A 27,316-nucleotide genomic window follows, 5' to 3' on the forward strand; every position below is an offset into this window, starting at 1 on the left:
AGAAACATGCATCTTCTATAATTCCTGCTGCAGCTGGAAAAGCTAAAATTTAACAATAACATCAACACACAAAATGATGAGAAGACCATTAGGCACATGCATTTGAGTTTAGCATGTTTGCATTGCAAAATTCACCTTCCACTTACCTAGTTGCTTGATGAACGACATATTTCATCTATTAAATTTACCTTGAGCTAATTTTTAAAATCGCACAAGTTTTTTTCACGAATTGGATGATTAATATTTCCTCATTTTTTGTTGCCAATTAGGATTTAAGTAAGCTTCCTTCAGAAGCATTTCCTGGGGAAACCAGGACGGTTTGAATGAAATTAGTAAGGACAGGGCAGCTGTTCACAAATGGACCAGACATGGGAAAGTTTAAGTGGTGCTAAAAGCTGGGATCTGAAAAAGTTTGGATTAATTTGTTCTCTTCTCAGTTTGACCCCTACTTGGTAATAGAACTCACATTTAGTCCCTTTTCGCTCAGAGATTTTGTCTCTGTTTCCTGCAAATTCATATTTGTAATTGGGTCTAAACCAGCAGCCAGACATTCCCTAAGGGGTTCCTGATTGGAGAGGGTGTAAGCTGGGCTGAGGGAACCATCCCCTCTGTGCATGATTTTGTGCACTGGGCCACTAGAGTATATTAAAAAATGTGTAATAGAATAGGCAAAATAATTTTGAAATATAGTCTCAAAACTTATATCCTGATCAGTTATGTGTTAAGAAGAAAAAAAAAGATAAAAATCTGAACAATAAAATGGCAATAAATACATATCTATCAGCAATTTACTCTAAAAACAAAAATAAATGAACAAGGAATCTAATAACAAAATAAACTGATAAATATACTAGAACGAGAATTATAAAAACATGGGATAGACTGACACATCTCAGAGGGAAGAGGAAAGGGGAGGGCAGGAAGAGATTAACCAAAAACCTATATTCATACATGTAGTACCCATGGACATAGACAACATGGTGATGAAGGCTTGGAGAGTGTAGGATCTGAGGAGGGGCAATGGGAGAAAAAGGGAGGTCTGAGTACAATTTAAAAATCACACCCTGTACATATTACCTTAACTACTGTGAATTATACATTTTTTTTCTGGTATTTAAAAGTAATAAGGTCTTTTAACACTTTATTGTATTTTGCATGCTGGATTGTATTTTCTAAGTTTATTATAGCAGTGCATTTATTGAGATAAATAAAGATATGGGTTTGGCAAAATTAGATTTATAATTGTTTGCATGAAAAATAATACAATGATTAATGAATAATAATACCAAAATAATATCTGTTTCAATAAAAATACAAGAACACAATGTGTGTTTCTCACATTTATAACTGTAAACCTATTTTGCCACATCCTGTATATATATTGATATGTAAAGGATTATAATGTCCTGACTCACTTTCAGAAATCTTCAAAATAATTTATATTTTTCATTCAGCTATCTTTCTATCTAATAAAAGAGTAATATGCAAATTGGCAATCACTTCAATACACAAGATGACTGCCCCGTGTGGACGCCATAAGATGGCCAGCAGGAGAGGGCAGGGCCTGGCCTGCAAGGGAGGGAGGGCATTTGGGGGCAATCATACCTGCAGGGGAGGGTAGTTAGGGGTGACCAGGCCAGCAGAGGAGGGAAGTTGTGGGCGAGCAGACCTGCAGGGAAGAGCAGTTGGGAGATCCAGGCCTGCAGGGGAGAGCAGTTGCGGGGGACCAGGCCTGCAAGGGAGGGCTTTTAGGGGTGACTAGGCCTTAGGGGAGGGCAGTTAGGGGTGATTGGGCTGGCAGGGGAGCAGTTAGGCCTCAATCAGGCTGGCAGGGGAGTGGTTAGGGGGAAATCAGGCTGGCAGGCAGAAGCAGTTAAGGGCAATCAGGAAGGCAGGTAGGTGAGCAGTTGGGAGCCAGCAGTCCTGGATTGTGAGAGGGATGTCCAACTACCCATTTAGGCACAGGCAGTCAGACATCCCTCAAGGCGTCCCATATTATATAGAGTGCAGACTGGGCTGAGGGATACACCTCCCCCAATGCACAAATTTTGTGCACTGGGCTTCTAGTATATAATAAAAGCCTAATTTGCTAAGTGTCCAGTTGTCCAGTCATCCATTCAAGCAGTCAAAGCATAATATGCTAATGATATGGTAAGGCTGCTAGCTATGATGTGCACTGACCAGCAGGAGGCAGATGCTCCAATCAGTAGGTTAGCTTTTTGCTGGGGTCCAACTGATCAGGACTGAGTGAGATGGGCCAGACATGCCATGGAGCCTTCCTGCGATCTCTCCCAGGCTGGCCAACCTCCCGAGTTCTTCCCTGGCCCCAATCGTGCAGTGGTGGGGTCCCTGGGCCTGGCCTGTGCCCTCTCGAAATCTGGGACCCCTCGAGGGATGTCAGAGAGCTGGTTTTGGCCCAATCCCACAGGTCAGACCCAGGGACCCGACTGCTGCATGAATTAGTGCACAGGGCTTCTAGTAAATTACACTTATAAATACTAAATTTTGAAGTAAACCAAGCACAAATTCCATAAAAACTGTTTAAAGTAAATTCACCTTCCAAAATAGTAAAATAGTATCAAACTTTTGGTAATTTTCAGAATTAGCCTTATCTACACAATTTTAACTTCAACAGACTTCAGAAATTGAAACTTGCCGAAACTGTTTGGCTTAGTGGATAGAGCATCTTCCTGCAGACTAAGAGGTCCCAGGTTCAATTCCGGTTAAGAGCATGTACATTGGTTGCTGGCACATTCCCAGTAGGGGGTATGCAGGAGGCAGCTGGTCGATGTTCCTCTCTCATCAATGTTTCTAGCGCTCTATCCTTCTCCCTTCCTCTCTGTAAAAAATCAATAAAATATATATTTTTTAAAAATTGAAACTTACCTGGGTTTTATATGCTTTCAGAATTTTTTTAAAAATTGGTTCCAGAGAGGAAAAGAGAGGGAGAGCAAGATAGAAGCATTACTGATGAGAGAGAATCATTGATTGGCTGCCTCCTGCATGCCCCACACTGGGGATAGAGGTTGCATGTGCCCTTGAACCAAATTGAACCTATGACCCTTCATTACACAGGCTGATGCTCTACCCACTGAGCCAAAACACTTAGGGCTATATGCTTTCAGATTTTTAAGAAATAGTTTCACTCCTTGTAGATTTTAATTTTTCATACTAAATGTGATATGACTTAAATTGTTTTTATAAGTTATCTAGAAATAATTATTTCAAACAGAAAATTAGATACATGAAATTTTCTGTTTTATGAAACTGTTGTCCAGGGTTCATGCTGGTTGTATATATTTTTCTTTTATTGTTAGCTTCTGTTCTTTTTAAAGATATCTAATCTAATCAAATTAGGGTTCTTTTAATACAAATTCAGTAAATCAGGTGATCATGAAATTAATGTAATTCCAATTTATAAGAAGACTAGAGGCCTGATGCATGAAATTCATGCAAGAGTGGGTCTTTGCAGTTGCAGCTACCTGGATCCCTCCCTTGCAGCCTCGTGGCTGCCTTGATCCTGTGGCTGCAGCCCCAGCTTTGTCCTGGAGAGAAAGCCGAAAGGATATCTGGTCTAATTAGCATACTATACTTTTATTATTGTAGATTTACTGGCTAGTTTATAAACATGATTTGTAGTGAAACATAGTTCCGCATAGGAGATAATGGTTGGTGTAAACTGTGATTTCTAGAATGCTGGTACATAATATTTTCACTTTACATGAAGGTATAATAATGATAATTCCACAAATCATACTGTATGTAATGTTGCCAAATGTGTATAGACAGTCAATATTGGCTTTATCATCTTCTTATTAATACTCTTTGAAGACAGATAAGTCCTTTTAATGTTCATTTTAATGAAAATCAAATAACAATTCAGTTTACTAAAACCTGTTTTGTTTTATTTTATTTTAATTAGAATATTTTAATGAATGAACTGGAATATAATACAGCAGAGGGTAACCAAAAAATAGTTATTAAAAGTGTGATTTAGGAAACTGCCTAGGTGCCCATCAGCAGATGACTGGATCAGAACACCATGGTACATCTACAGAATGGAATACTATGCTGCCATAAAAAGAGAAGGAATTCTTACCATTTGCAGCAACCTGGATGCAATTGGAGAACATTATGTTGAGTGAAATAAGCCAGTCAATGAAAGAAAAATACCACATTATCTCACTCATTTATGGATAATAAAGAACATTATAAACTTTTGAACAAAAAGATAGCTACAGAGACAATAAAGCATTAAATAGACTGTCAAATTACAACAGGAAAGTTAGGGAGAGGTGGGAGAGATAAGAGATCAACCGAAGGACTTGTATGCATGCATATAAGCATAACCAATGGATGCAGAACTCTGGGGGATGAAGGCATGTATGGGAGTGGGGTGAGAGGGGGAATGGTAAGATATGTACACATATAATACCTTAATAAAAAAATGAGGAAAAAAAGTGTGATTTATAAAATCACTTAAGTGTTGGTGAAATTTTATGGTATGCATACTTTAAATTTGTTATATAGTCCTGTAATAAAAATAAAGGTAAAAATGTTCACCCTGTTTTTTTGTAGTTATAAAATACTGGTAAAAAATGATTTATAAAACCCCAGTGAAAGCATTACTGAAGAAATGTATGTTGCATTAATTGATTATCTTATCTCCCCTCCATATGTGTTTCTTTTATATGGTGGATTTTACATTTTTAAAAGATTATGTATTTTAATTTAATTTTATTAAGCTCTGAGAGCCACTAACTCATCCTAAACTAAACAGACTTGATTGCCACATCATTTTTAGGTGACAGAACATTCTGGATTATTATTTTCTTTGCCTACTCTTAAATGCTTTGAGAAAAGTGATTGAGGAGAAAATTAAAATAATGTAATGCTACTAATAAAATATAGATTAATCATACTACATATGTGGTAAATGATACTTCCCACCAGGTAGTCTTTGATGTCTATTTTATATTTGGAAGGTAATATACTTTCACTCATTAATCACTAGATATTCCTATATCATAAGAAAATAAGAAGTAAATGAGTGTTACCGTATAATATAAAATAGCTCACTCTTCTTTTAATGATGTTTACTATTAATAATTTCAAGCGCATGCTTAATTTCCGCTTACAAGTCCTGCTCCAGTCCGTTCTTGTGCATATATGCTGTGGCGTATACCACAGAGCTGACTCAGCTGACTTCTCTACTTTCTTGCAGTTTTAGAGTGCTTTTATTAAAATGAAAAAAGCTGTCGAGATTTTGAGATATTGGGTCTTATTTCTGTTGAGATACAGTTATTTATAAAGTGGTCATTTTTATATTTATGAAGTGGTATTGTATTTTCCTGGACATCCACTAATACTTTACCTAGAAAGCTTTGACAGAGGGTACAAAACTTTTTTTTTAATCGGAATTTTTCATATTTCTAAATATTTCCAGTGTGAACTGATCATTTACATATCATTTCTTCATGTTGTATATTTTATTGAACTATTTGCCTATTTGCTTTCTTTAACCCATATATCAAAATTAGATAGCACATCTATGCGAAAGTATCTCTTAAAATTTTTTCTGTTTTTCTTTTCATTTAGTCACTACAGGGAAAAAAAAATTAGATTCTGTTCTGGAAATTTTTCTATTAGATAAATAAAGGTTAAATATACCCAAAGTAATTTTTAATTATACTTTAAAATAAAATCACATTATTTCCTACTTCTCTATTGTAATCATTTATTTTGTGAGACACTATCTTATGATTAGAAATGAACATTTAACTCCAGTTATTAGGAAGTTTATAAGTGACTTGTTATTCAGCAGAATGTGAATTTATTTTTTTAATGTATTTGGAAATCCTTGTGTTTCTTTCTCTGTTAGGAAAATATTATACATCACATTATCATCCCCCTCTTTTTTAAGTGTCTGGTGATGTTTTTCTTTTTTTCCCCCTCCAGCATATAATCAAGTTTCACCGAGCTTCTAAAGCAAATAAGAAGCCAGTTCAGTTACCTCGGGGAATGGTGAAGTCACTATTATATCAGATCCTAGATGGGATTCACTACCTGCATGCTAACTGGGTGTTGCATAGAGATTTGGTAAGTTGATATGTAGCTATATTTAAGCAAGAAAGATGCATTTATATTTGGAGTATTTTCTAGTTATGTCTAGATATCAGTGCTCTATAGGCCTTTAAACCTTAATAGAGGGAGTGGGAGTGCTATAGCCTCAACATAGCCTCGCACTGAGTTTTTTATACACTGTGTCCTTTTCTGACAAAGCTAGCTGTCATATACTGAAGAGGTGAAAGAGAACACATTTGTTTTCCTAAGCTTTTGTTTTTCTTAAGTCTGTAAATAAAGAATTCACTTGTTTTCATTGATTATTAAAGGCCAGGCAAACTCTAGAAATTGACATATTTCTGAATAACGAAAATAAAGCTTGGAACCAACTGCTTGCTAAGTTACCTGTTAGGAGATATTAATCCACTATATTAGTAGCACTCTTATGCTACTAAGCCTTTATTAATTAAAATTTAGTATATCGTTGAGAAGCTTTGACATATTAAGGTGCATTCAATTTTAAGAATTTAAAAACTTCAGAAATTGGATTTTATTTTATGTGGCAGAATAGTTTTTGCCTTTTTTTTTATCATCTAACATGAAATTGTTTATTAAAACTTAATAGATTAAAGTTATTTAAACCTCAAATTCTCTACTACATAATTACATTGTTGTACTTTTGTTTTTCTTTGTGAAGGTAGCAACTATAGTAAGATTTATAACAGAGCCTTTATTTCAAACAGTTATAAACACAGTGCTGGAAATGATTTGATCTCTATTTATGTGTAGATAGGTGCAGCTGACCGGCACACAGAGCCCTACTGAACCGTTTTGCTCTCTCTCTCTCTATATATATTTTTTTAATATATTTTATTGATATTTCACAGAGAGGAGGAAGGGGGAGAGATAGAGAGCTAGAAACGTCGATGAGAGAGAAACATCAACGAGCTGCCTCTTGCACACCCCCTACTGAGGATGTGCCCGCAACCAATGTACATGCCCTTGACTGGAATCGAACCTGGGACCTTTCAGTCCGCAGACCGACGCTCTACCACTGAGCCAAACCGGCTTCGGCAGCCATTTTGCTCTATATTTAATGAATTTAACTTCTGTCCTTCAAATCAGATGTTGCAATATTATATTTCATTTACCTTCAATAAGTCAGGAAGTACATTTAATGGTAGTTAGTTTATCTTCAATTCTCCTATCTAGAAATTATTTAGACTAAGATTGATAACACATCAGAAATTTGGTTGAAAGAATATTTTCCTCATGCAACCTTTATATTTATTAAAATTAGAGTAATCTAGTTACAAATAGATTCACAGAACAAAAGTGAGAAATTATTTTAGTCTTTATGAAGCTTAAAAATTTCTGCTTTTAAGTAGTGGAGTCAGCATAGGGAAAATCTATAACTATTTTTGAGATACTCACCTTTCTTTTGATTTCTAAAAGAATGAAATCTGGGCCTAAAAGGGCATTTTCCTCCTATAGAGATAATGTTGCATTTTATTATAAATTATATTTTCATCATGAATACAAACTGATATTTAAACCAGTCCTAAAGTTTTTATGTTAATGTATAATGTACTTGAACCACTTACAGTAGTATTAACTACTAGAGGCCTGGTGCACGAATTTGTGCACCAGTGGAGTCCCTCAGCCTGGCCTCTGGGATAAGGCTGAAACCGGCTCTCTAACATTCCCTAAGGCAGTGTTTCCCAAAGTGTGGTACATGTACCCCCAGGGGTACGGGAAGAGTTTGGTGGGGCTTTTCGTTGCACCGGAGTTTGGTGGGGATAGGCACTGCACCGTGCTTAGCTGCGCCTAATTCTATGTTCTCATGCGTACGAGGGGTACTTAGCGTTACAAAAATTATAGAAGGGGTACACATATGTCAGAAGTTTAGGAAACACTGCCCTAAGGGGTCCCAGATTGCAAGAGGGCGCAGGCCAGGCAGAGGGACCTCACTGGTGCATGATTGAGGCTGAGGAGTGATGCGGGAAGTTGGCCAGGCAGGCAGGGACTGCAGGAGGGCTCCAGGTTGTGTCTGGCCCATCTCACTCAGTCCCAATCGGCTGGACCCTGTCAGGAAGCTAACCTATCAGTCATTGTGTCTGCCCCCTGGTGGTCAGTGCACGTCATAACGAGCAGTTGAGTGGCCTTAACCTATCATTTGCATATTATGCTTTGATTGGTTGAATGGACGACCAGACACTTAGCATATTATACTTTTTATTATATAGTACTAGAGGCCCTGTGCACAAAATTTGTGCGCAAGTACAGTCCCTAGGCCTGGCCTATGATCAGGGCCATCTTCCCCAGCTGCCTGCAGCCAGCCCCACCTCCTCTGCCACCCATCCCCAGTACCCCATTCGCCTTTGGGTGATCAGTGCCTGATGGCTGGGGGAAGGGACCGAGAGGTCTGCTCTTCCCTCCCACTCGCCAGTCCCATCCTTGCCGTGGGTGGCCATCAGGCAATCGGAGCCTGCCAGCTGGGGAAAGGGACAAAGAGGTGGTCAGTGTGCCTCATAAATGACTGGTCCAGCTGTCATCCTGGTCATTTTGCTGTTAGGATCAATTTGCATATTACCTTTTTATTATATAGGATAGAGGCCTAGTTCACGGGTGTGGGCTGGCTGGCCTGCCCTGAAGGGGGCCCTGAATCAGGGTGGGAGGGGTCATACTGGGGGATGGGGCCAGCCTAGGCGAGGGACAGCGGGTTGTCTTCAGGCCGGCCACGCCCCCGATCGGGATGGGTGTCCCCACTGGGGGGTTAGCCAGCCTGGGCAAGGGGTAGCAGGCAGTTTGCAGCCTGGCCACACCCCTATGGGGGTGGGAGGCCCTATTAGGGGTGGGGCCTGCCTGGGCGAGGGGCCATGAGTAGTTTGCAGGCCGGCCATGCTCCCTGCTTGTCAGGAAGGACATTTGGAATGTTGTCTAAAAGATGGTCTGTCTGATCTAATTAGTATATTACCACTTTATTAGTAAAGATTGTAGTAAAAATAATTATGGAGTCAATTCTTTTACCTCTCTTTTGGGAATACTTTCTGTTAATGTGCCTTAAACAAGTTTTCTTTGACATAGGAATAGTATATAACAGATTATTTAGTCATCTGTGTTGTTGGTGCTACATGAAGAGGTGGGTATGATGGGAGCAGTATACCCAAGGTGTAGGCAACAGGAACATGTACTATCTGTAGATGATTCTAAAATAATAATGAAACAAGCTAAAAGTGGTTTTTAATATCACCATGTGCTGCCAATTCTGAATAATATCAGTAATAAAGTATTTCTATTCAGCTGAGGCAAACCAATCCTACTACTCTACCCTTCTTGATATGCCACTGCCATCTGTTTAATAATCTCTTAGTCAAAAATATTTTCCAATCTGTAATATATTATTTGTCTACTGTTGCTTCCTTGATTTCCCTATTTTTCTTAATGAGATCTGCACTGCCTGTGTAGGACTTCTTAGTGCTCTTTCTAAACATCTAACCCTTATAGGCACACAGAGGCCCACTGAACCATGGTGTCCAGTGATAACCTCTGACCTAATATGCATGTTAATGTTTGACCTGCCTAATTCTTGAATTATTCTTCATTTCCTAAAGGAAAGATTCATTTTCATGTTTTTTGAAAAAAAAATGTGTCAACCATCCTGCCAACTGAGAATTAAATTTTGGTGTTTTGATGTTATATAATTTTTCAACTATAGCTACATGAGACATATATAGAAACAAAGCATTTACTCTGAAGAATAACTCTCAGAAGATGTAAAACTTGATTTTTTTATATCCTTTTCAAATATTAATTATTTTCAGATGAAATATTTACCCTATTGAACAAATATAATCAATAATTAATTATATTCTTTTTTTTCCCAGTCAGTTTTACATGAAATGTCAATACTTACCTTAACATGTCTATATAGATTTATGAATTTAACTGGTTGGTGGGGTTTTTGACTAGCCACAAGAAACTTCATACTAATTTGGATAAATGGCACAGATTCCTCAAAAATACCATTTGAATATTCCAAAATGTTATTGAAACTTTTGTTTAATAACATTGACTTTATTATTAATAGAAATACTGGTTGAGATTGTAGAGTTATGAAGTTTTTTGTTTCACACGTGAAGTTGAACGTTAGCAATTAATAATTGTATTTAGTAAAGATTTTATCACTATTAATCATCATATATAGCAGATCAGTAATTGGGGTTTGTAATCCTTGATGTGACTGGAACCCTTGTTGGGCTGATGATAGATGTTTTAAGAAAGATGAGTCCAAAAGGAAACACTACGTATTTTTGTGATATAATTTAAGAATCCAAACCAAACTGTTTAGTTTTAGAAAAGTAAAATATCTATATATCAGGTGGGCAGGCAGTCCAGAGACCCAAGGGAAGAGTTGCATTTGAGTTCAAAGGCAGTCTGCTGCAAGAATTCCTTTTTGCTCAGCGGAGATCAGCCCTTTTCCATTAAGCTGTTTATCTGGCTGGCTGAGGTCCACCCATATTATGGAGGGTACAGCTTCACTCAAACTCCACAGTTTAAATGTTAATCTTATCTAAGAACTCCTTCATGGAAAACTTTCCAGAATAATGTTTGAGCAAATATCTGGGCACCATGACACAGCCAAGTTGAAAGACGGGTCACCAGGAGGCTGGTGCATGGCGAGGCATGAGTGGGAGGGTGAGGACTTGACTCTGGGTCCCAGGTTTTGCTCGATGTCCCACTGGTCTGGGTCTCGCACAATTTCGCGTGCTGGGTCACTAGTATCCTATCTAATAAAAGAGTAATATGCAAATTGACTGTACATTGGAGTGTTTTGTAGTATCGCTCCTATTGCTAGTTGGTCACTCCTGTCCTAAACCAATTCAAAATAGTTTTTTATGCCATAGTAAAATTTCCTAGGAAATAAATCTCTACAGAAATTTTCTTTGGGAGTATCCCAGTGGGGAAGTGAAATAGCCCTGAGGACCAGTGCTAAACATATTTAGAAGGTGCTGGAGCTATTTCAAAGCTTTAATCTGACTTATTTTTTAAATATCTGATAGTGCTGCTGTCCTGCAGTTTATTTTAATTATACTGGGTAACTTAGAATCATTTGGTGGTGCTTTAGCTGTCCTTGGTGAAGGATGTTTTGGTTTCCTAGCAACCAACCGGTAAGTAAGATTGAACTCTCAGAAGTCAACCCTAAAACTTGATTTCATAGGGCCTGTTTTGTCAAGACATGTTATTTTATTATGTATTGATGGTAGCATCACAAATTATTGTGGTATTTTGGATCTGATTCTTTATATTTGTGTGAAAGATTGCCTTATTTACTAGTTTTGCTTACTAATATCAGTGTTTCCTCATGATTATATATATTTTTTGTTTATGGTGCACTTTCTTAATGTCTGTTGAACTGTATTTCTTAATGTCTGCTGAACTGAGGAACAAAGATTTAAATGACTTAATTCTGGTTACTTGGAGAACTCTAACCAAGCTGGACCACTAAATGAAGGGAATTTTCCTCTAGGTCAGTGATTTCTAAATTGCAGATTGTATGTCATAAGTGAGTTAGGAAATCACATTACACAACCAGCCTTTTATACATTTATTTATGGCAAAAATATCAAAGTGCATCATATATATTTAAAGCAATTGTTTCATGAAACTTCTTTTCAATTACATATGTTTATATGTGAATATGGCCATGTAATATTAAATGATTTTCTTCCTGTGGGTTGTGTTCAAAAAGGTTTGAAAGCCACTATACTAGGCTCTTTTTCAAATGGTATTTGATATTGTTAGGAAAAGATAATATCAAAGGAAAAACTTAGTTAAATCTTTAGAAAATACTTAGTAGTTTACTGTTTTATGCAAACTTCTTGACATTGATAATAAAGTCTTTTTGAATACAGCCCTTTATAGAATATACTGTTGTGAGTAGGGTTTATATCTGGGTGGGAGAATTTCAGGCATGTTCTATTTTCTTCCTTTAATACCTTTATAAATTATCTGCATAGTTTGCAGTTAACATATATTATTATATTGTTAGTAGAGGCCCGATGCACAAAATTTATGCAAAAATAGGCCTTCCTCCCCCGGCTGCCGGCACCAGCTTCCCTCTGGCTGCCAGCAGGCACCCGGGACCTGGGCTTCCCTAGCAGCCCTGACTTCATTCAGAAAGTTGTCTGGTCTAATTGCTTTTATTATCATAGAGTAGAGCAATGATCAGCAAATTCATTAGTCAACAGAGCCAAATCTCAACAGTACAATGATTGAAATTTCTTTTGAGAGCCTAATTTTTTTAAACTTAAACTTCTTCTAACACCACTTCTTCAAAATAGACTCACCAGGCCATGATATTTTGTGAAACAGCCGCACTCAAGGGGCCAAAAAGCCACATGTGGCTTGTGAGCTGTAGTTTGCCAACCACGGGACTAGAGCTCTGGTGCATGATTCCATGCACCAGAGAGTCCCTTGGCCTGGCCTCCGGGATCAGGCCAAAATCGGCTCTCCGACATCCCCTGAGGGGTCCCAGATTGTAAGAGGGTGCAGGCCAGGTCGAGGGACCCCACCGGTGTACAATCAGGACTAGGGAGGGATGTGGGATGTTGGCCAGCCAGGCAGAGACCACAGGAAGGCTCCAGGGTGTGTCCAGCCCATCTTGCTCAGCCCTGAATAGGCTAGACCTACCAGTCAGAGCATCTGTCCCCTGGTGGTCAGTGCACGTTATAGTGAGCAGTTGAGTGGCCTTAGCATGTCATTAGCATATTATGCTTTGATTGGTTGAGCAGATGACTAGACACCTAACATAATAGGCTTTTATTATATAGGATAGTCAGAAAAAGAAATGTTTAACAGACTGATAGATCTCAGGTGGTATAGTGGGAAGAGGAAGAGATTAACCAAAGAACTTATATATTGTACATATGTATATACTAGAGGCCAGGTGCATGAAAATTCATGCACTTGGGGTGGTGGTCCCTCAACCCAGCCTGCCCCCTCTCACAGTTCAGAAGCCCTCAGGTGGGAGGCAACCTGGTGATCAGGGGAAGACAACTCCCCCATCACACCTCTGCTGCTACCACTGCTGGCAGCAGAAGCCTCAGCCGGCCCTGGTTACCTGAGCCTCAGGTTGCCTTGGGCAGCTGGGCAGCCACCATCCGAGGCTTGCCTCTGCCTCAGGCCAGCCCTGGTGTCTGTGCTGCTGCCATCCTAGGCTTGCCTGCTCCTTGGGCTGACCCTGGGCAGTTACAGGCATGAAGGGACTGGGGGACTCCGGGGCAGGCGCGCAGAGTGGCTGGACCCACCTGAGAATGGCCCAGCCGTGCCATGTTCCTGCCCCACCGGCTGGGCTGAGGGAACTGGGTGACGCCATCTTGTAGCCGTGAGTGCTGCCATATTTGAGGGCACGGCAGTCAATTAACATATTCCTTCCTTATTGGCTGTGGGTGCTGCCATCTTTGTGAGGGCGTGACAGTCAGCATATTCCGTCTTTTTTAGATCGGATAGCTGTGAACACAGACAATAATGGGGTGAAGGCCTGGGGTGGGGCAGGGGCTGGGTGGATGGGGACACAGCAGGGGAAAATGGGGGCCTTCTGTAATACTGTCAACAATAAAATTTATGTAGTAAAACTTTGGAGGAAAATATCTATTTACTCTGTTATTAAAGTTTACACATAATATTCAGTGTAGTTTAGTGTATTTTATGTTAAAGGATTGTTGCTATTAAATATAAAAAGTCATGAATACACTTGTGACCTTAATGGGGTTGGGGGCCAGTAAATTCTTTAGTAGGAGGGAACAAACAGAAAGGGCCTAGGACTATCCATATGGTGAAAGAGATAAAGCAACAAAGTAATTGAATAGTTGGGGAGAAAGGAACCTTGTCCTGTGTTGCCCTTTCTCTGTGCTTTAGCTTTTTTGAAGTGACTGTTGGGAACATATTAGGCATGTTTCCTTAACACACAGCTTCATGGGAAAACCTGCTTTGTAATTGTCAGATTTAATCTTTGCTTATTACTTGTGATTTGCTTCATTTATTGGGGACTCCTGGGATTTACTCTGATTTTCTTGTTTAATTGTGTAGCTAGTACAACATAAAATTGTATCCATAAAATTTAGGCTTGCAGATAAAACAAAAGTTTTATTGATAACAACTGGTTAAGACAAACTTAAATGAAGTTTGTGTTAATTTTGTTAACATGAATATTGTGGTTATTCTAGAGTATTTTTACTTAAATAACCAATTGGGCAGTTTTCCTGATTGACAGCATCTGATTGCAAACAATCCATTAAGTTTCTTAATAAGTGCTACATTTGCTTAATTTTTATAGTGATATTGAGCTTACACAATGTACTATGTTTTATTATTTGTAAATAACAAAAAAGTGGCCCTTTCAATTTTACTAAAGGTCACAACTGCAAATACCCTGTTTCCCCGAAAATAAGACAGTGTCTTATATTAATTTTTGCTCCCAAAGATGCGCTAGGTCTTATTTTCAGGGGATGTCTTATTTTTCCATGAAGAAGAATACGGTACACATTTCTTGTTAAATAAAAATAAAGGAAATTTATTACCTGTATACGGTACGGTAGTACGGTAGTTGTCAACACAAACCAGACAAACTGTGAATCCTACAGTATCAAGAATTTACTCATTTATTCAGTGACAATCATGTCATCATATTCTGGAACATCATCATAACAATCCAATTTCTGAATTTCCTGGTGAATTTCTTGTGACTCCATTTCTTTCAGAATCAATGGACCAAATCTCTCATGCTTAGCAATAGCATTCTGAGACAGAGCCTAAGGGTGGCCTTATTTTCGGGGGGATGCCTTATATTTCACTCAGAAGGAAACCTGTTAGTAGGTCTTATTTTCGGAGGATGTCTTATTTTCGGGGGAAACACGGTATCATACCTATTTATGTGGATATATTACAAGATAATGAAAAACATTATGCCATTTAGTTTGCATATTGTTTCAATTCTACTTTTTCTTAGATTCTGAATTAGTCTTTCAGACACTTCATCAGCACAGTGCTAGAATCTTTTTAGTCAGATTTCTGACCAATTAAGAATGGTTATTATAAATAAGCTCATCAAGTTGTTTTTAAAAAAAATAGAGTTAAAGATAATATTTTTGGGTGATCCTGAAAATTAACTAGAAATAGAGAATTATCTGAGTTGATACATCTTTTCTCTGCTTTTACATAATTGTTGTAATATATCATTATGTGATTTACATAACTGCTCCCATTTTTATAAATAAAATTTATTATCATCCAGAGCATTGTGTTTCTTTAAATAGGACAGATTTGGGGTGGTTTTGTTTAAGAGAGTTTTGAATCATGTCATTGGAGACAAGAATTTACCACTGCCTGCATCTGATATAAGCTGTTACCTTATTTAATAGTAGAGGCCTAGTGTGCAGGAGTAGCTTGCTTCCGCTTGCCTCAGCCAGCCACCCTGCCCACAGCCACTGGTAGCTCAGGCCTCGCCCTCCGTAGCTGGCTGCCACTAGTAACTCAGGCCCTGTCCCACCCGCCGCGGGAGCCTCTGCTCTTTTGGTCATTACGGTGTTATGGCCACGGGCCTTTTATTAATATAGATGGTGTTAATGGGGAACCCTCCCCCGACTTTACTTCTTCAGGCCTTTAACTTGTTACATTAGCAAAAGAGAATGCGCTGTGTGTAGTCAGAATACCAGGAAATGCTTTTTTTTCAAAAGAGTTCAGAATTCTCTAAATTATACTCTGAAAAGCGTATATAAAGTTAATATTTTAGTTCATCTTTTAAATAATAAACTCAGGCCTCAGAGTATTATATAACCCAGATTTCTGAACATTTGCCAAAGTAATTTAAAGATAGAATGTATTAGGTTTGGCTTTCTCTGACTTCACCTAACCTGTTTTATCTAAACCTGTTTTATATCACTGGTGCCCATGGCCACATACATTTTTCATGAAGTCTTCTCAGTTTGGCAAACATATCACTTTACAAACAAATGAGAAATGATCAACAAGGGATAAAAAGTAAGTCTTCTTGCCCTGCCAGTGTGGCTCAGTGGTTGAGCATCTATCTATAAACTGGGTTGTCATGGTACAATTCCTAGTCAGGGCACATGCCTGGTTGCAGGCTTTATCTCCAGTGTGGGGTGTGCAGGAGGCAGGGGATGAATGATTCTCTCATCATTGATGTTTCTATCTCTCTCATTCTCCCTTTCTGAAATTAAAAATATCGATATATGTGTTTTAAAGTAAGTCTTCTTATAGAAATCAGCACAAGCAGCGAGCCATATTTCAAAATTAGTTCAACATCAAAGTTTAAGAAATTGTGTAGATTTTTATAAATGTTTTTCTAACCAACACAAATTTTAATTTAGATTTAGTAAAGCTAAGTTTTATTCAGGCATAATTAGCTATTACTGGTAAATGCACAATAGTTAATTGAATAAAAGTTTCCCACCCTCAGGATAGCTGAATTTTCCTTTTCCTTTATGCATATCACTTTGTTATAATTACCTATTCCATGTTTAATTATTTAATTTTTATATAATTTGCCTTCAGATTTATGTCAGCTATAGATACAGTGCTCTAAATAGTATATAATCTGAGAATTTTTAACTTTCTGTTCTAAAATAGTTGTCTGAATTTAAGATTAGTTTCAATTCTCTGAATTTGCAAATGTTTTCAAATCACAGAAAGTCTTGTAATTCAGGTTAGTACAGTTTAAGATGCCTACTTAACAAAAATATAAAAGGTAAACATAGACTGCTTTAAATATGTTAAAATTTTGCTTTTAAACATCTTAATGCCATTTGAAGTGAAGATCCTATTTTCCCCCCATAATTTCATAGACTAATAGACCATGAAGTTGAAAGGCATATTAGAAGTAAGCTGACCATTCCGATTCCTTGTGTGATGTGGTAATTAATTCTTGGTAATATCTGCAGAAGATAATCATCCTGTGCCTGCTCATCACTACCAGTAGTGACTAGTATTCTGCCTTATTAGGATAGACTTCTTGTTACAGCTGTAAGCCTCAGAAGGTTGAGTCACAAATTTGGTGATCATGACATTTATCCTTTGGCCTCTCTCTTTTTTTCCCCCCCCCTCTCTCTTTTGATTGATCTTCTCCTTTATTGTCTTTCCTTTTGTTAACACAAGATGGTAATGTCAGTTGTTGTCTGGGACTTTCTGATGAAGAGGAAGAGGGGAGTTTGACGACAAAAAGAAGTAGATGAAAAGTAGGAAGAAGTGACGAATAACAAAAGGAAAAATTAAGAAGAAAAATAAGAAAGGGTTGAATATAGTAAAGAGTAATTAAGGATCTTATGTTTTCTATTCCTGAATACGTAATCACTTTCTATTATCATGAGCTAAAGAGGAAAAATTAAGCTGCTATCGGGTCTAGTAATAATTAATGTCGTTTTTAAACATTTGTTTAAAACCTTGCTTGGCATTGACTTGTATTGACATAACCTTCAAACACGTGGTATCTACAGAACGTGTGAAGTGCAATTAACAAGTTTTGCTTGAAAAAGTTTGTGTTTGGTTTGGTTTTTGTTGCAAAACTAGGGCTAAGAAGATGGCGGATGAAGAGCATATTCGGCACTGCATGCTTTACGAGTTCCAATTAGGAAGAAAAGCAAGTGAGGCTGCAAAAAACATCTGTAGTGCTCTTGGTCAAGATGCAGTTAGCGCCAGAAAATGCCAGCATTGGTTTGAGAAATTTCGCGAGGGAAATTTTTCGTTAGATGACAAGAGTGGTCGAGGCCGTGTGTCCAATTTTGATCAAGAAGCTCTTCAAGCTCTTTTGGTGCAAAATCCTCAAATTACCCAACAAGAGCTTTCGACAACTTTAAATTGTTCACAAAAAACAATTTCCAATCAATTGCGTGCACTTGGCAAAGTCCAAAAGTTTGGAAAATGGGTTCCTCATGAGTTGACCGACAACAACCGTAATCAAAGAGTCACAATTTGCAGTTCGCTCCTCTCCGGTCAAAACCGTTTGCCGTTTTTAGAGCAAATTGTTACCGGAGATGAAGAATGGGTGCTGTATGTTAATTTGAAAAGGCAGCCTCAATGGTTGGACAAAAATGAGGCTCCACAGCCCACGCCAAAACCTGACTTGCATGCGAAAAAAGTGATGTTGTGTGTTTGGTGGAATTTTAAAGGAATTCTTCATTATGAACTTTTACCATCTAACCAAACCATTACAAATGCAGTGTATAGTGCCCAATTGGAAAGGTTAGCCCAAGCTTTAAGAGAAAAAGAACCCGCGCTGATTAATCGGAAGGGTGTAATTCTTCACCACGATAACGCACGACCGCATACTGCAAGAATCACTGCTGAAAAACTGCGCCAGTTGGAATGGGAAGTTCTCCCTCAACCTGCATATTCTCCTGATATTGCCCCTTCCGATTACCATTTGTTTCGTTCTTTGCAAAACTTTCTTCTTGGAAAAACATTTAACAATGAAGAATGCCTCAAAAATGCATTGACCGAATTTTTTGCATCAAAATCACAAGAATTTTACAACAGAGGGATTAAAATGCTTCCTGAGCGTTGGGCACAAGTAGTAGAAAACAACGGCAACTATATTGTTGATTAAATTTTGTTGTATTGTTTAAATAAATTCGATTTAAAAAAAGTATTAGAAAACGACATTAATTATTACTAGACCTAATATATAGTTGACCTGAGAGTTATTTGAATCTTAGTTCCTGTAAAGGCATAAGCCAAAACAGTTTCACCACTTAATTTTGTAACCTTTGGAAGAATTACCTCTGTGTTCCTTTCCTCATATATAAAAACTAGAGGCCTGATGCAAGAAATTCGTGCACTGGGCGGGGGAAGGTCCTTCAGCCTGGCCTGCGCCCTCTCACAGTCCGGGGCCCCTTGGGGGTGTCTGCCTGCCTGGGACCCGCCTAAGCCGGCAGGCAGACATCTCCCTCACAGTCCAGGACCCCTTGCTCCTCACCACCCACCTGCTCGCTGCTTCTTAGTGCTGCCACTGTCGCTGCACTTGCTAGCCATGAAGCCAGCTTCTGACTGAGCGGTTCTCCCCCTGTGGGAGAGCACTGACCATCAGGGGGAAGCTCCTGTATTGAATGTCTGCCCCCTGGTGGTCAGTGCATGCATAACAATCAGTCATTCCCTCCGTCATTCCATCCTTTGGTTGATTTGCATATTAGGCTTTTCTAATATTGGGCTGTACCTATATTTTTGTCTTTTAGACTGAGATTCATTTGAAGTATTAGGACTATGTCTGACACAAAATAAGTGCACTTTACTTTCATCATCAGGTTGCCCTAGGAAAATAAGTGCCTTAGGGCAAAGAACTTTATTCATTATTTACTGCTATATCTTCAGTACACAAAAGAATATTGTATGTATAATAAAAAATTATTGAATGAGAAATGGATTCTTCTCAGCTCTATCTTCAACACCAATCTCAGATCAAATTACACTAAGACCCTCCTATAACTCAAGTTTGAATATAGCACTATAGGCAGTGGGTCTTAATTATCTGAACAGTGTCTTTTCTCAAAGAAGTGTAAACTGTAGTGCTTATTTTCAGAAAGAAGAAGATTCCAGGAAGTGTAAACCATGAAGGGAAGGGCAAATTTGGCAGAGATTCTGCAGTTCTAGCTCAGTGTCCCTGGATCAATCCAATAAATCAAGTGCCAACTAATAGCAAGATACTAAAATTCTTTGTTGCCAGGACATGGATTTGGATTTTGCAGGTAGATTTCCAGGACTGCTAATTGTACAGGCTCACCTTGATCATTTCATTAATTTCTGTTTACAATAATCTAGCCCCCCAGTTTACACTATTGAATTTTTTTCTTCAAAATTTTTAAAATATATTTTTATTGATTTCAGAGAGGAAGAGACTGGGAGGCAAATAAAAATGTCAGTGATGAGGGAGAATCATTGATAGGCTGCTACTGCACACCCCCTATTGCAGATTGAGCCTGCAAACCAGGCACCTGCCCTGACCAGGAGTCAAATAACCATGACCTCCTGGTTTTTGGAAGCTCAACCATTGAGCAACACTGGCTGAGCACATTGTTGAAATTTTTTGGATTCCATGTATTAACTCTGGACTTTGCCTCTCATCATTTCTGTCACTATGATTTTAATCTAGGTCATCTGGATTAATGCAAAACTCTCAAGTGGTCTTCCTGATTTTTAGTCTTACGATTTTATGACCTAATATCTATAAAGCAATTTAGATGTCTCTAAAAAGTAAATCAATCATGTCATTTGGGACTACCTAAAATTTCGCAAGTTTCCACCTGTGAGACTGATACACTCAAAATCTATCCCAAACGTATCATATTATGTCTTTTTACCGCAAAGATTGGCAAGCTAAAAACTGCGACATTGTTTTATGTATCACTAAGAAAGAAAACATGCTGCAAATTTGACTGTCACCCCACAGATGTTACAAGACATAACCCAATTAAAGAAATGTTAAAATTAAAAAGGAAGTGAAAATTGGAATCCATGAAATACATTTTTCTTGCTATTTGGTGATCAAAAATTGCTGGTATGTATTTACTCATAGAATGGCAAATAATTAAGGAGACTATTATTTCTGTCTTTAATGATAATTCTTAACTTTCACCATTATATATGATATTTCTTCTGGGGTTTTGGTGGGTACCTTTATCAGGTTAAAGATGTTCCCTATATGTAATTAACTACAGGCCTGGTGCATGAATTTGTGTACCAGTGGGGTCCCTCAGCTTGGCCTGTGGGATCGGGCTGAAACTGGCTCTCTGACATTCCCCCGCGGGGTCCCAGATTGCGAGAGGGCACAGACCAAACTGAGGGACCCTACCAGTGCATGATCGGGGCCAGTGAGGAACATGGGAGGTTGGCCAGCTAGGGAGAGATTGCAGTGGGGGAGGGGACTCCAGGGCATATCTGAACTGTCTTGCTCAGTCCCGTTTGGCCAGACCCCAGCAGCAATCTAACCTACCAGTCAGAGCTTCTGCCCTCTGCTGGTCAGTGCACGTCATAGCGACTGGTTGACTGTTTGCCCCCTGCTGATCAGTGCACATCATAGTGAGCAGTTGAGGGGCCTTAGCATATCATTAGCATATTATGCTTTTATTGGTTGAATGGCTGACTGGTTGACCAGACCCTTAGCATATTAGGCTCTTATTATATAGGATTGTTTCTTAATCAAGAATAAATTTTACTAAATGTTTTTTCTGCATATTTTGAGGTGGTCATATGATTATTTCCTTTAATCTTGTTAATATGGCAACTTACATATATACTGGAGGCTTGGTACACAAAATTCGTGCACTGTGGGGGGTGGGAAGATATCCCTCAGCCCAGCCTGCACCCTCTCCAATCTGAGACCCCACAGGGATCAGGCCTAAACCAGCAATCTGACATCCCTCTCACAATCTGGGACTGCTGGCTTCAAACTGCTCACCTGCCTACCACCAGCCTGATCACCCCCTAATCACTCCCCCTGCCAGGCTGATTGATCATAACTGCTTCCCTCCTGGCCCAATTGCCCCCAGCTGCCCTCCCTTGTAGGCCTGGTCGCTCTCAGCTGCCCTACCCTACAAGCCTGGTCCCCCCCCAACTGTCCTCCCCTGCTGGCCTGATTGCTCACAACTACCCTCCCCTGCCGGCCATCTTGTTGTGGCCATCTTTAACCATATGGGGACAGCCATCTTGTGTGATGGCATGATGGTCAATTTACATATGCTTTATTATATAGGAAAGTATTATTTTGTTTTGTTTTGTTCAAAATCTTACAAATTTAGTCTGGATTTATGCTGTGCTCACAAGTTTGTTCTATGGAAAAGCCACACAGTCATGTAAGTCATGCTTTTTCCTTACTATTTCTCTCTATATATTTACTAGAGGCCTTGTGCACAAAATTTGTGCATGGGTGCAGTCCCTAGTTCTGGCCGGCAATTGAAGTGCAAGTGCCTAGCGTGGAAGGGCAGCTGACCTCTCGGCCCTGGGCAAGCATCTGGGCCCCTGGACTTTGCATGCCCCCCCCCCCCCACCTGAGTCATGGCGCCTGAGTCCCCATGCAGAGATGTAGTGAGCATGGCCAGATGCCGCAGGCCAGGGCACAGCGTGGACCTCTGAGCCACCCATTGGCGCTGCACAGAAGCCGAGCGGGCAGCATGCTCTCTCCTGGCCAACCTGGCAGACCACGGGGAGCCCAACCAGCCCCTGTGGTCCCAGTGGCTGCGGCCCGGCTCACCTGGAAGAGGCTGCGCCGCCCAGGTGTGTGACGGGCTTCTCATGGGCGCCTGTCACCTCAGTGCAGGGGCTTTAGCTTGGTGTCCCTGGGGATGGTAGCAGAGGGAGTGAGAGCAAACTGGTGGACACCCTGCATTCTCACTGCACCTCCATCTTGGTCAACTCTGCTCCAGGTAGCTGGCAAGAGGTCGCAGTGCATTTTTGATGCTTGCCATGTTTCGCGCTACCCCCTGGTGGTCAGTGCACATCATAGTGAATGGTCGAACTCCCTGTCAAATAATCACCTGAGGGGACAATTTGCATATTAGGCTTTTATTATATAGAATTATTATTAATAATATTACAGATATCTCCCATTTTCCCCACCTTTACCCCCCCTCCTTCTAGTTCCTACACACACCCCACCAGGTCTTCACTACCCTATTGCCAGTGTCCATGGGTTATGCATATAAGTATATACATTCTTTATTTTATCTCTTCTCATCTCCCCATCCCCAAATCGCGGTATTTCACACTGTTCCATGCCTCCATGCTTTAGGTTTTATTTTATTGGTGAATTCTTTTTGTTTCTTAGATTCCATAAATAAGTGGGATCATGTGATATTTGTCTTTCTCAGATTGGCTAATTTCACTTAGTATAATATTTTCTAGGTCTATCCATGCTGTCCCAAAGGGTCTATATATAGCTGCATATATTCCATTGTATGAATGTCCCACAGTTTTTTTATCCATTCATCTACTGATGAAAACTTGAGTTGTTTCCAAATCTTAGCTATTTGAAATAATGCTGCTATGAACATAGTGGTGCATATATTCTGATTAGTGATTTGGGATTTTTAGGATATATTCCCAAAAGTGGGATCACTCAGTCAAATGTAAGTTCCATTTTTAAATTTTTGAGGAAATTCCATACTGTTTTCCATAGTGACTGCACCAGTCTAAATTCCCACCAGTAGTAAACTAGGGTTCCCTTTTCTCCACATCCTCACCAGCACTCATTTGTTGATAGCAATCCTAACAGGTGTGAGGTGATATCTTGTGGTTTTAATTTTCATTTTTCTCATGATTAGTGTCTTTCAGCATTTCTCATATGTCTCTTGGCCATTTGTATATCCTCTTGGGAGAAATGTCTATTTAGGTCTTCTGCCCATTTTTTAATTGGATTGTTTGTCTTCCTTTTGTTAAGTTATAGGTGTATTTTATGTATTTTGGTTGTTAATCCTTATCAGATGTTTCATTGACAAATATGTTCTCCCATACAGTGGATTCCATTTTTATTTTGATGGTGGTTTCTTTTGCTGTGCAGCAGCTTTTTATTTTGATGTAGTCCCATTTGATTATTTTCTCCTTAGTTTCCTTTGCCCGAGGAGATGTGTCGGCAAAAATTCTGCTATGTGAGATGTCTGAGATTTTATTGCCTGTGTTTTCTTTTAAGATTTTTATGGGTTCATGCCTTACATTTAAGTCTTTTATCCATCTTGAGTTTATTCTTGTGTATGGTAGAAGTTGGTGATGTAGGTTCATCTTTTTGCATGTGTCTGTCCAGTTTCCCCAACACCATTTGTTGAAGAGACTGTCTTTACTACATTGTATGTTCTTGCCTCCTTTGTCAAATATTAATTGACTGTAGTGGTTTGTGTCAGTTTCTGGGGTCTCTGTTCTGATCCATTGATCTATATACCTGTACTTTAGCCAGTACCAGGCTGCTTGAGTTATATAGGCTTTATAGTATAGTTTGTTATCCGGTATTGTGATCCCTCCAACTTCTTTCTTCTTTCTTTGCAACTTTTGTGGTTCATATAAATTTTTGGAGTATTCTAGTTCTGTGATCTTTGCCCTTGGGTATGTAAATAGGGATTGCATTGAATCTATAGATTGCTTTGGGTAGTGTAGACATTTTAATGATGTTAATTCTTCTAATCCATGAACATGGTATTCCATTTACTTGTATCTTCCTCTATTTCTTTTTCAATGTCCTCTAGTTTTTCAACTACAGGTCTTTTTACCTCCTTGGTTAAGTTTATTACTAGGTATCTTATTTTGTTGTTGTTGCAATGGTAAATGGGGTTGCTTTTTTTAGTTTCTCTTTCTGAGAATTTATTGTTGGTGGATAAAACTGCCCTTGGTTTCTGGGTATTGGTTTTGTATCCTGCTACATTGCAAAATTCATTTAACTGTAGTAGTTTCTTGATGGAGTCTTTAGGATTTTATGAACATTATCAGTCATCTGGAAATAATGACAGTTTTACTTCCTCCTTTTCAATTTGTATGCCTTTTTATGTCTTCTTATCTGATTGCTGTGGCTAGGACTTCCAGTACTATATTGAAAAGGAGTGGTGAAAGACATCCTTGTGTTATTTCTGTTCTTAAGAAAAATGCTTTAACTTTTTGCTTATTGAGTATGATATTGACCATAGGTTTGTCTTATGGTCAATATCATACTCAATAAGCAAAAAGTAAAAGCATTTTATTATGTTGAGATTTGATTTCTCTATTCTCACTTACTGAGAGTATTTATCACAAAAGAGTGCTGGATTTTGTGGAATGCTTGATCTGCATCCATTGATATGATCATGTGATTTTTATCTTTCAATTTATTTATGTGATATATCACATTTATTCATTTGAGATTATTGTACCAGCCTTGCATCCCTGGAATAAATCCCACCGAATCCTGGTTTATGATCTTTATAATATATTGCTGAATCCGATTTGTTACTATTTTGTTGAGGATTTTAGAGTCTGTGTTCATCATGGATATTTGCCTGTAATGTTCTTTCTTTTTATTGTCTTTATCTGGTTTTGGACTTAGGATAATGCTGGCTTTATAAAAAGAGTTTGGAGCCGAAACCAGTTTGGCTCAATGGATAGAGCGTCGGCTTGGGGACTGAAGGGTCCGGGGTTCGATTCCGGTCAAAGGCATGTACCTTGTTTGCGGGCATATCCCCAGTAGGGGGTGTACAAGAGGCAGCTGATCGATGATTCTCTCTTACTGATGTTTCTAACTCTCCATCTCTCTCCCTTCCTCTCTGTACAAAATCAATACAAAATATATATATTAAAAAAAAAAAAGAGTTTGGAAATGTTTCTCCCTCTCGATTTTTTTTGAGTAGTATGAGGAGCATAAGTGTTAGTTCTTCTTTGGACATTTTGTAAAATTCTCTTGTAAATCCATCTGGTCCAGTACTTTTGTTTGCTGAAAGTTTTTAAGTTATTGTTTCAATTTTATCATTTGTTGTTAGACTATTTAAGTTTTCTGATTCTTCCTGATTGAGTTTTGAAAGATTGTATGTTTCTAGCAATTTGTTCATTTCACACAGGTTGTCCAGTTTGTTGGCATATAGTTGTTCAGAGTATTTGCGTACAATCCTTTTTCTGTGGTGTCTGTTGTTATATCACTTCTTTCATTTTTAAAATTTTCTTTATATGGATCATCTTTCTTTCTTTTTTTCTTTTTTTCTAAATATATTTTATTGATTTTTCTCAGAGAGGAAGAGAGAGGGACAGATAGCCAGAAACATCGATGAGAGAGAAACATCGATCAGCTGCCTCCTGCACACCCCGCACTGGGGATGTGCCCGCAACCAATGTGCATGCCCTTGACCGGAATCGAAAGCTGATGCTCTATCCATTGAGCTAAACTGTTTTCGGCCATCTTTGTTTCTTGATGAGTCTGGCTAGCTGGTTCATTAGTCTTGTTTATCTTTTCAAAGAACCAGCTCTTGGATTTATTAATTTTTTGTACTGATTTTATAGTCTCTGTGTCATTTATTTCTCCTCTGATCTTTATTATTTTCTTCCTTTTACTTCCTCTGAGCTTTTCTTACTGTTCTCTAATGCATATAGTTGTAGGGTTAGATAGTTTATTGTTTTTTTTTTTCTTGTTCCTTGAGTTAGGTCTGTAATGTTATGAACTTCCCTCTCAGGAATGCTTTCATCATGATTTGGGTAGTTGTATTTTATTTTCATTTGTTTCCAGGAAGTTTTTAATTTCTTGCTTGACCTCATTGGTAACCCCTTCATTGTTTAATAACATGTTATTTAGCCTCAATGTATTTGAGTGTTTTTTGAGCTTTTTTTAATTATAATTGATTTCTAACTTCATGCGATTGTGAATGGAGAAGATTCTTGGTATTATTTCAGTCTTCTTGAATTTGTATAGACTTGTTTTGTGCCTTAACATGTGGTCGTCTTTGAGATTGTCCCATGTTCACTTGAGAAGAATGTATATTTTGTTGCTTTAGGGTGAAATGTTTTGTAAATATTAGTTAGATCCATCTGATCTATTGTGTCATTTAAGGCCTCTGTTTCTTTATTAAAATTTTTGTCTGAAAGATCTATCCAGTGATGTCAGTGGGATGTTAAAGTACCTACTATGACTATATTGCTATCAATCTCGCCCTTAAAATACATCAAGAGTTTGTTTTTTATGTACTTGAGTGCTCATATATTGGGTGCATATATGTTTATAAGTGTTATATATATATATTTTTTAAAATCATTCCCTTTAGTATTATGCAGTGGCTGTCTTTGTCTCTTGTTATGGCCTTTATTTTGAAGTCTTATTTTGTCTGATGTGAATATTGCTATCCCAGGGTTTTCTTTTTGTCCTTTCCATTTGCATGGGATATATTTTTCCATGTCTTCACTCTCAATCTGTCTATATCTTTTGTTCTGAGGTGGGTCTCTTGTAGACAGCATATATATGATTCATGTTTCTTATCCATTCATTCACTCCTGTCCTTTCCAGCATTTAATCCATTTACATTTAAGGTTATTATTGACACATATTTATTTATTACCATTTTAATTTTTTTATGCCTATTATCCTCTCTCCTGTTTTCTTCTTAAAGCAGTCCCTTTAACATTTCTTACATTGCTGATTTGGTGGTAATGTACTCCTTTAACTTTTTTTTTTTTTTTTTTTTTTTTAAGAAAGCTTTTATTTCACCTTTAATTTTATATGATAGCCTTGCTGGATACAGTAGTCTTCAAT

General features: G+C 38.4%; 1 protein-coding gene across 9 annotated transcripts in view; it reads left to right on the forward strand.

Annotated features, from left to right (window-relative positions):
• CDK8 (cyclin dependent kinase 8) overlaps nt 1–27,316 on the forward strand; it is a 152,111-nt gene that overhangs the window by 78,356 nt on the left and 46,439 nt on the right. For 8 of the 9 annotated variants that reach the window (XM_036455180.2, XM_036455178.2, XM_036455179.2 and 5 more), the window contains one exon: nt 5,959–6,099. In XM_036455180.2, coding sequence (XP_036311073.1) covers nt 5,959–6,099 — 141 coding nt within the window. Of the gene's footprint in view, nt 1–5,958; nt 6,100–27,316 lie in introns of those variants that run through there. The other variant, XM_045588462.1, reaches the window with a different exon arrangement.

The sequence above is a fragment of the Pipistrellus kuhlii genome, unplaced genomic scaffold (assembly GCF_014108245.1).
Source record: "Pipistrellus kuhlii isolate mPipKuh1 unplaced genomic scaffold, mPipKuh1.p scaffold_m20_p_3, whole genome shotgun sequence".
Classification (NCBI taxonomy): Eukaryota; Metazoa; Chordata; class Mammalia; order Chiroptera; family Vespertilionidae; genus Pipistrellus; species Pipistrellus kuhlii.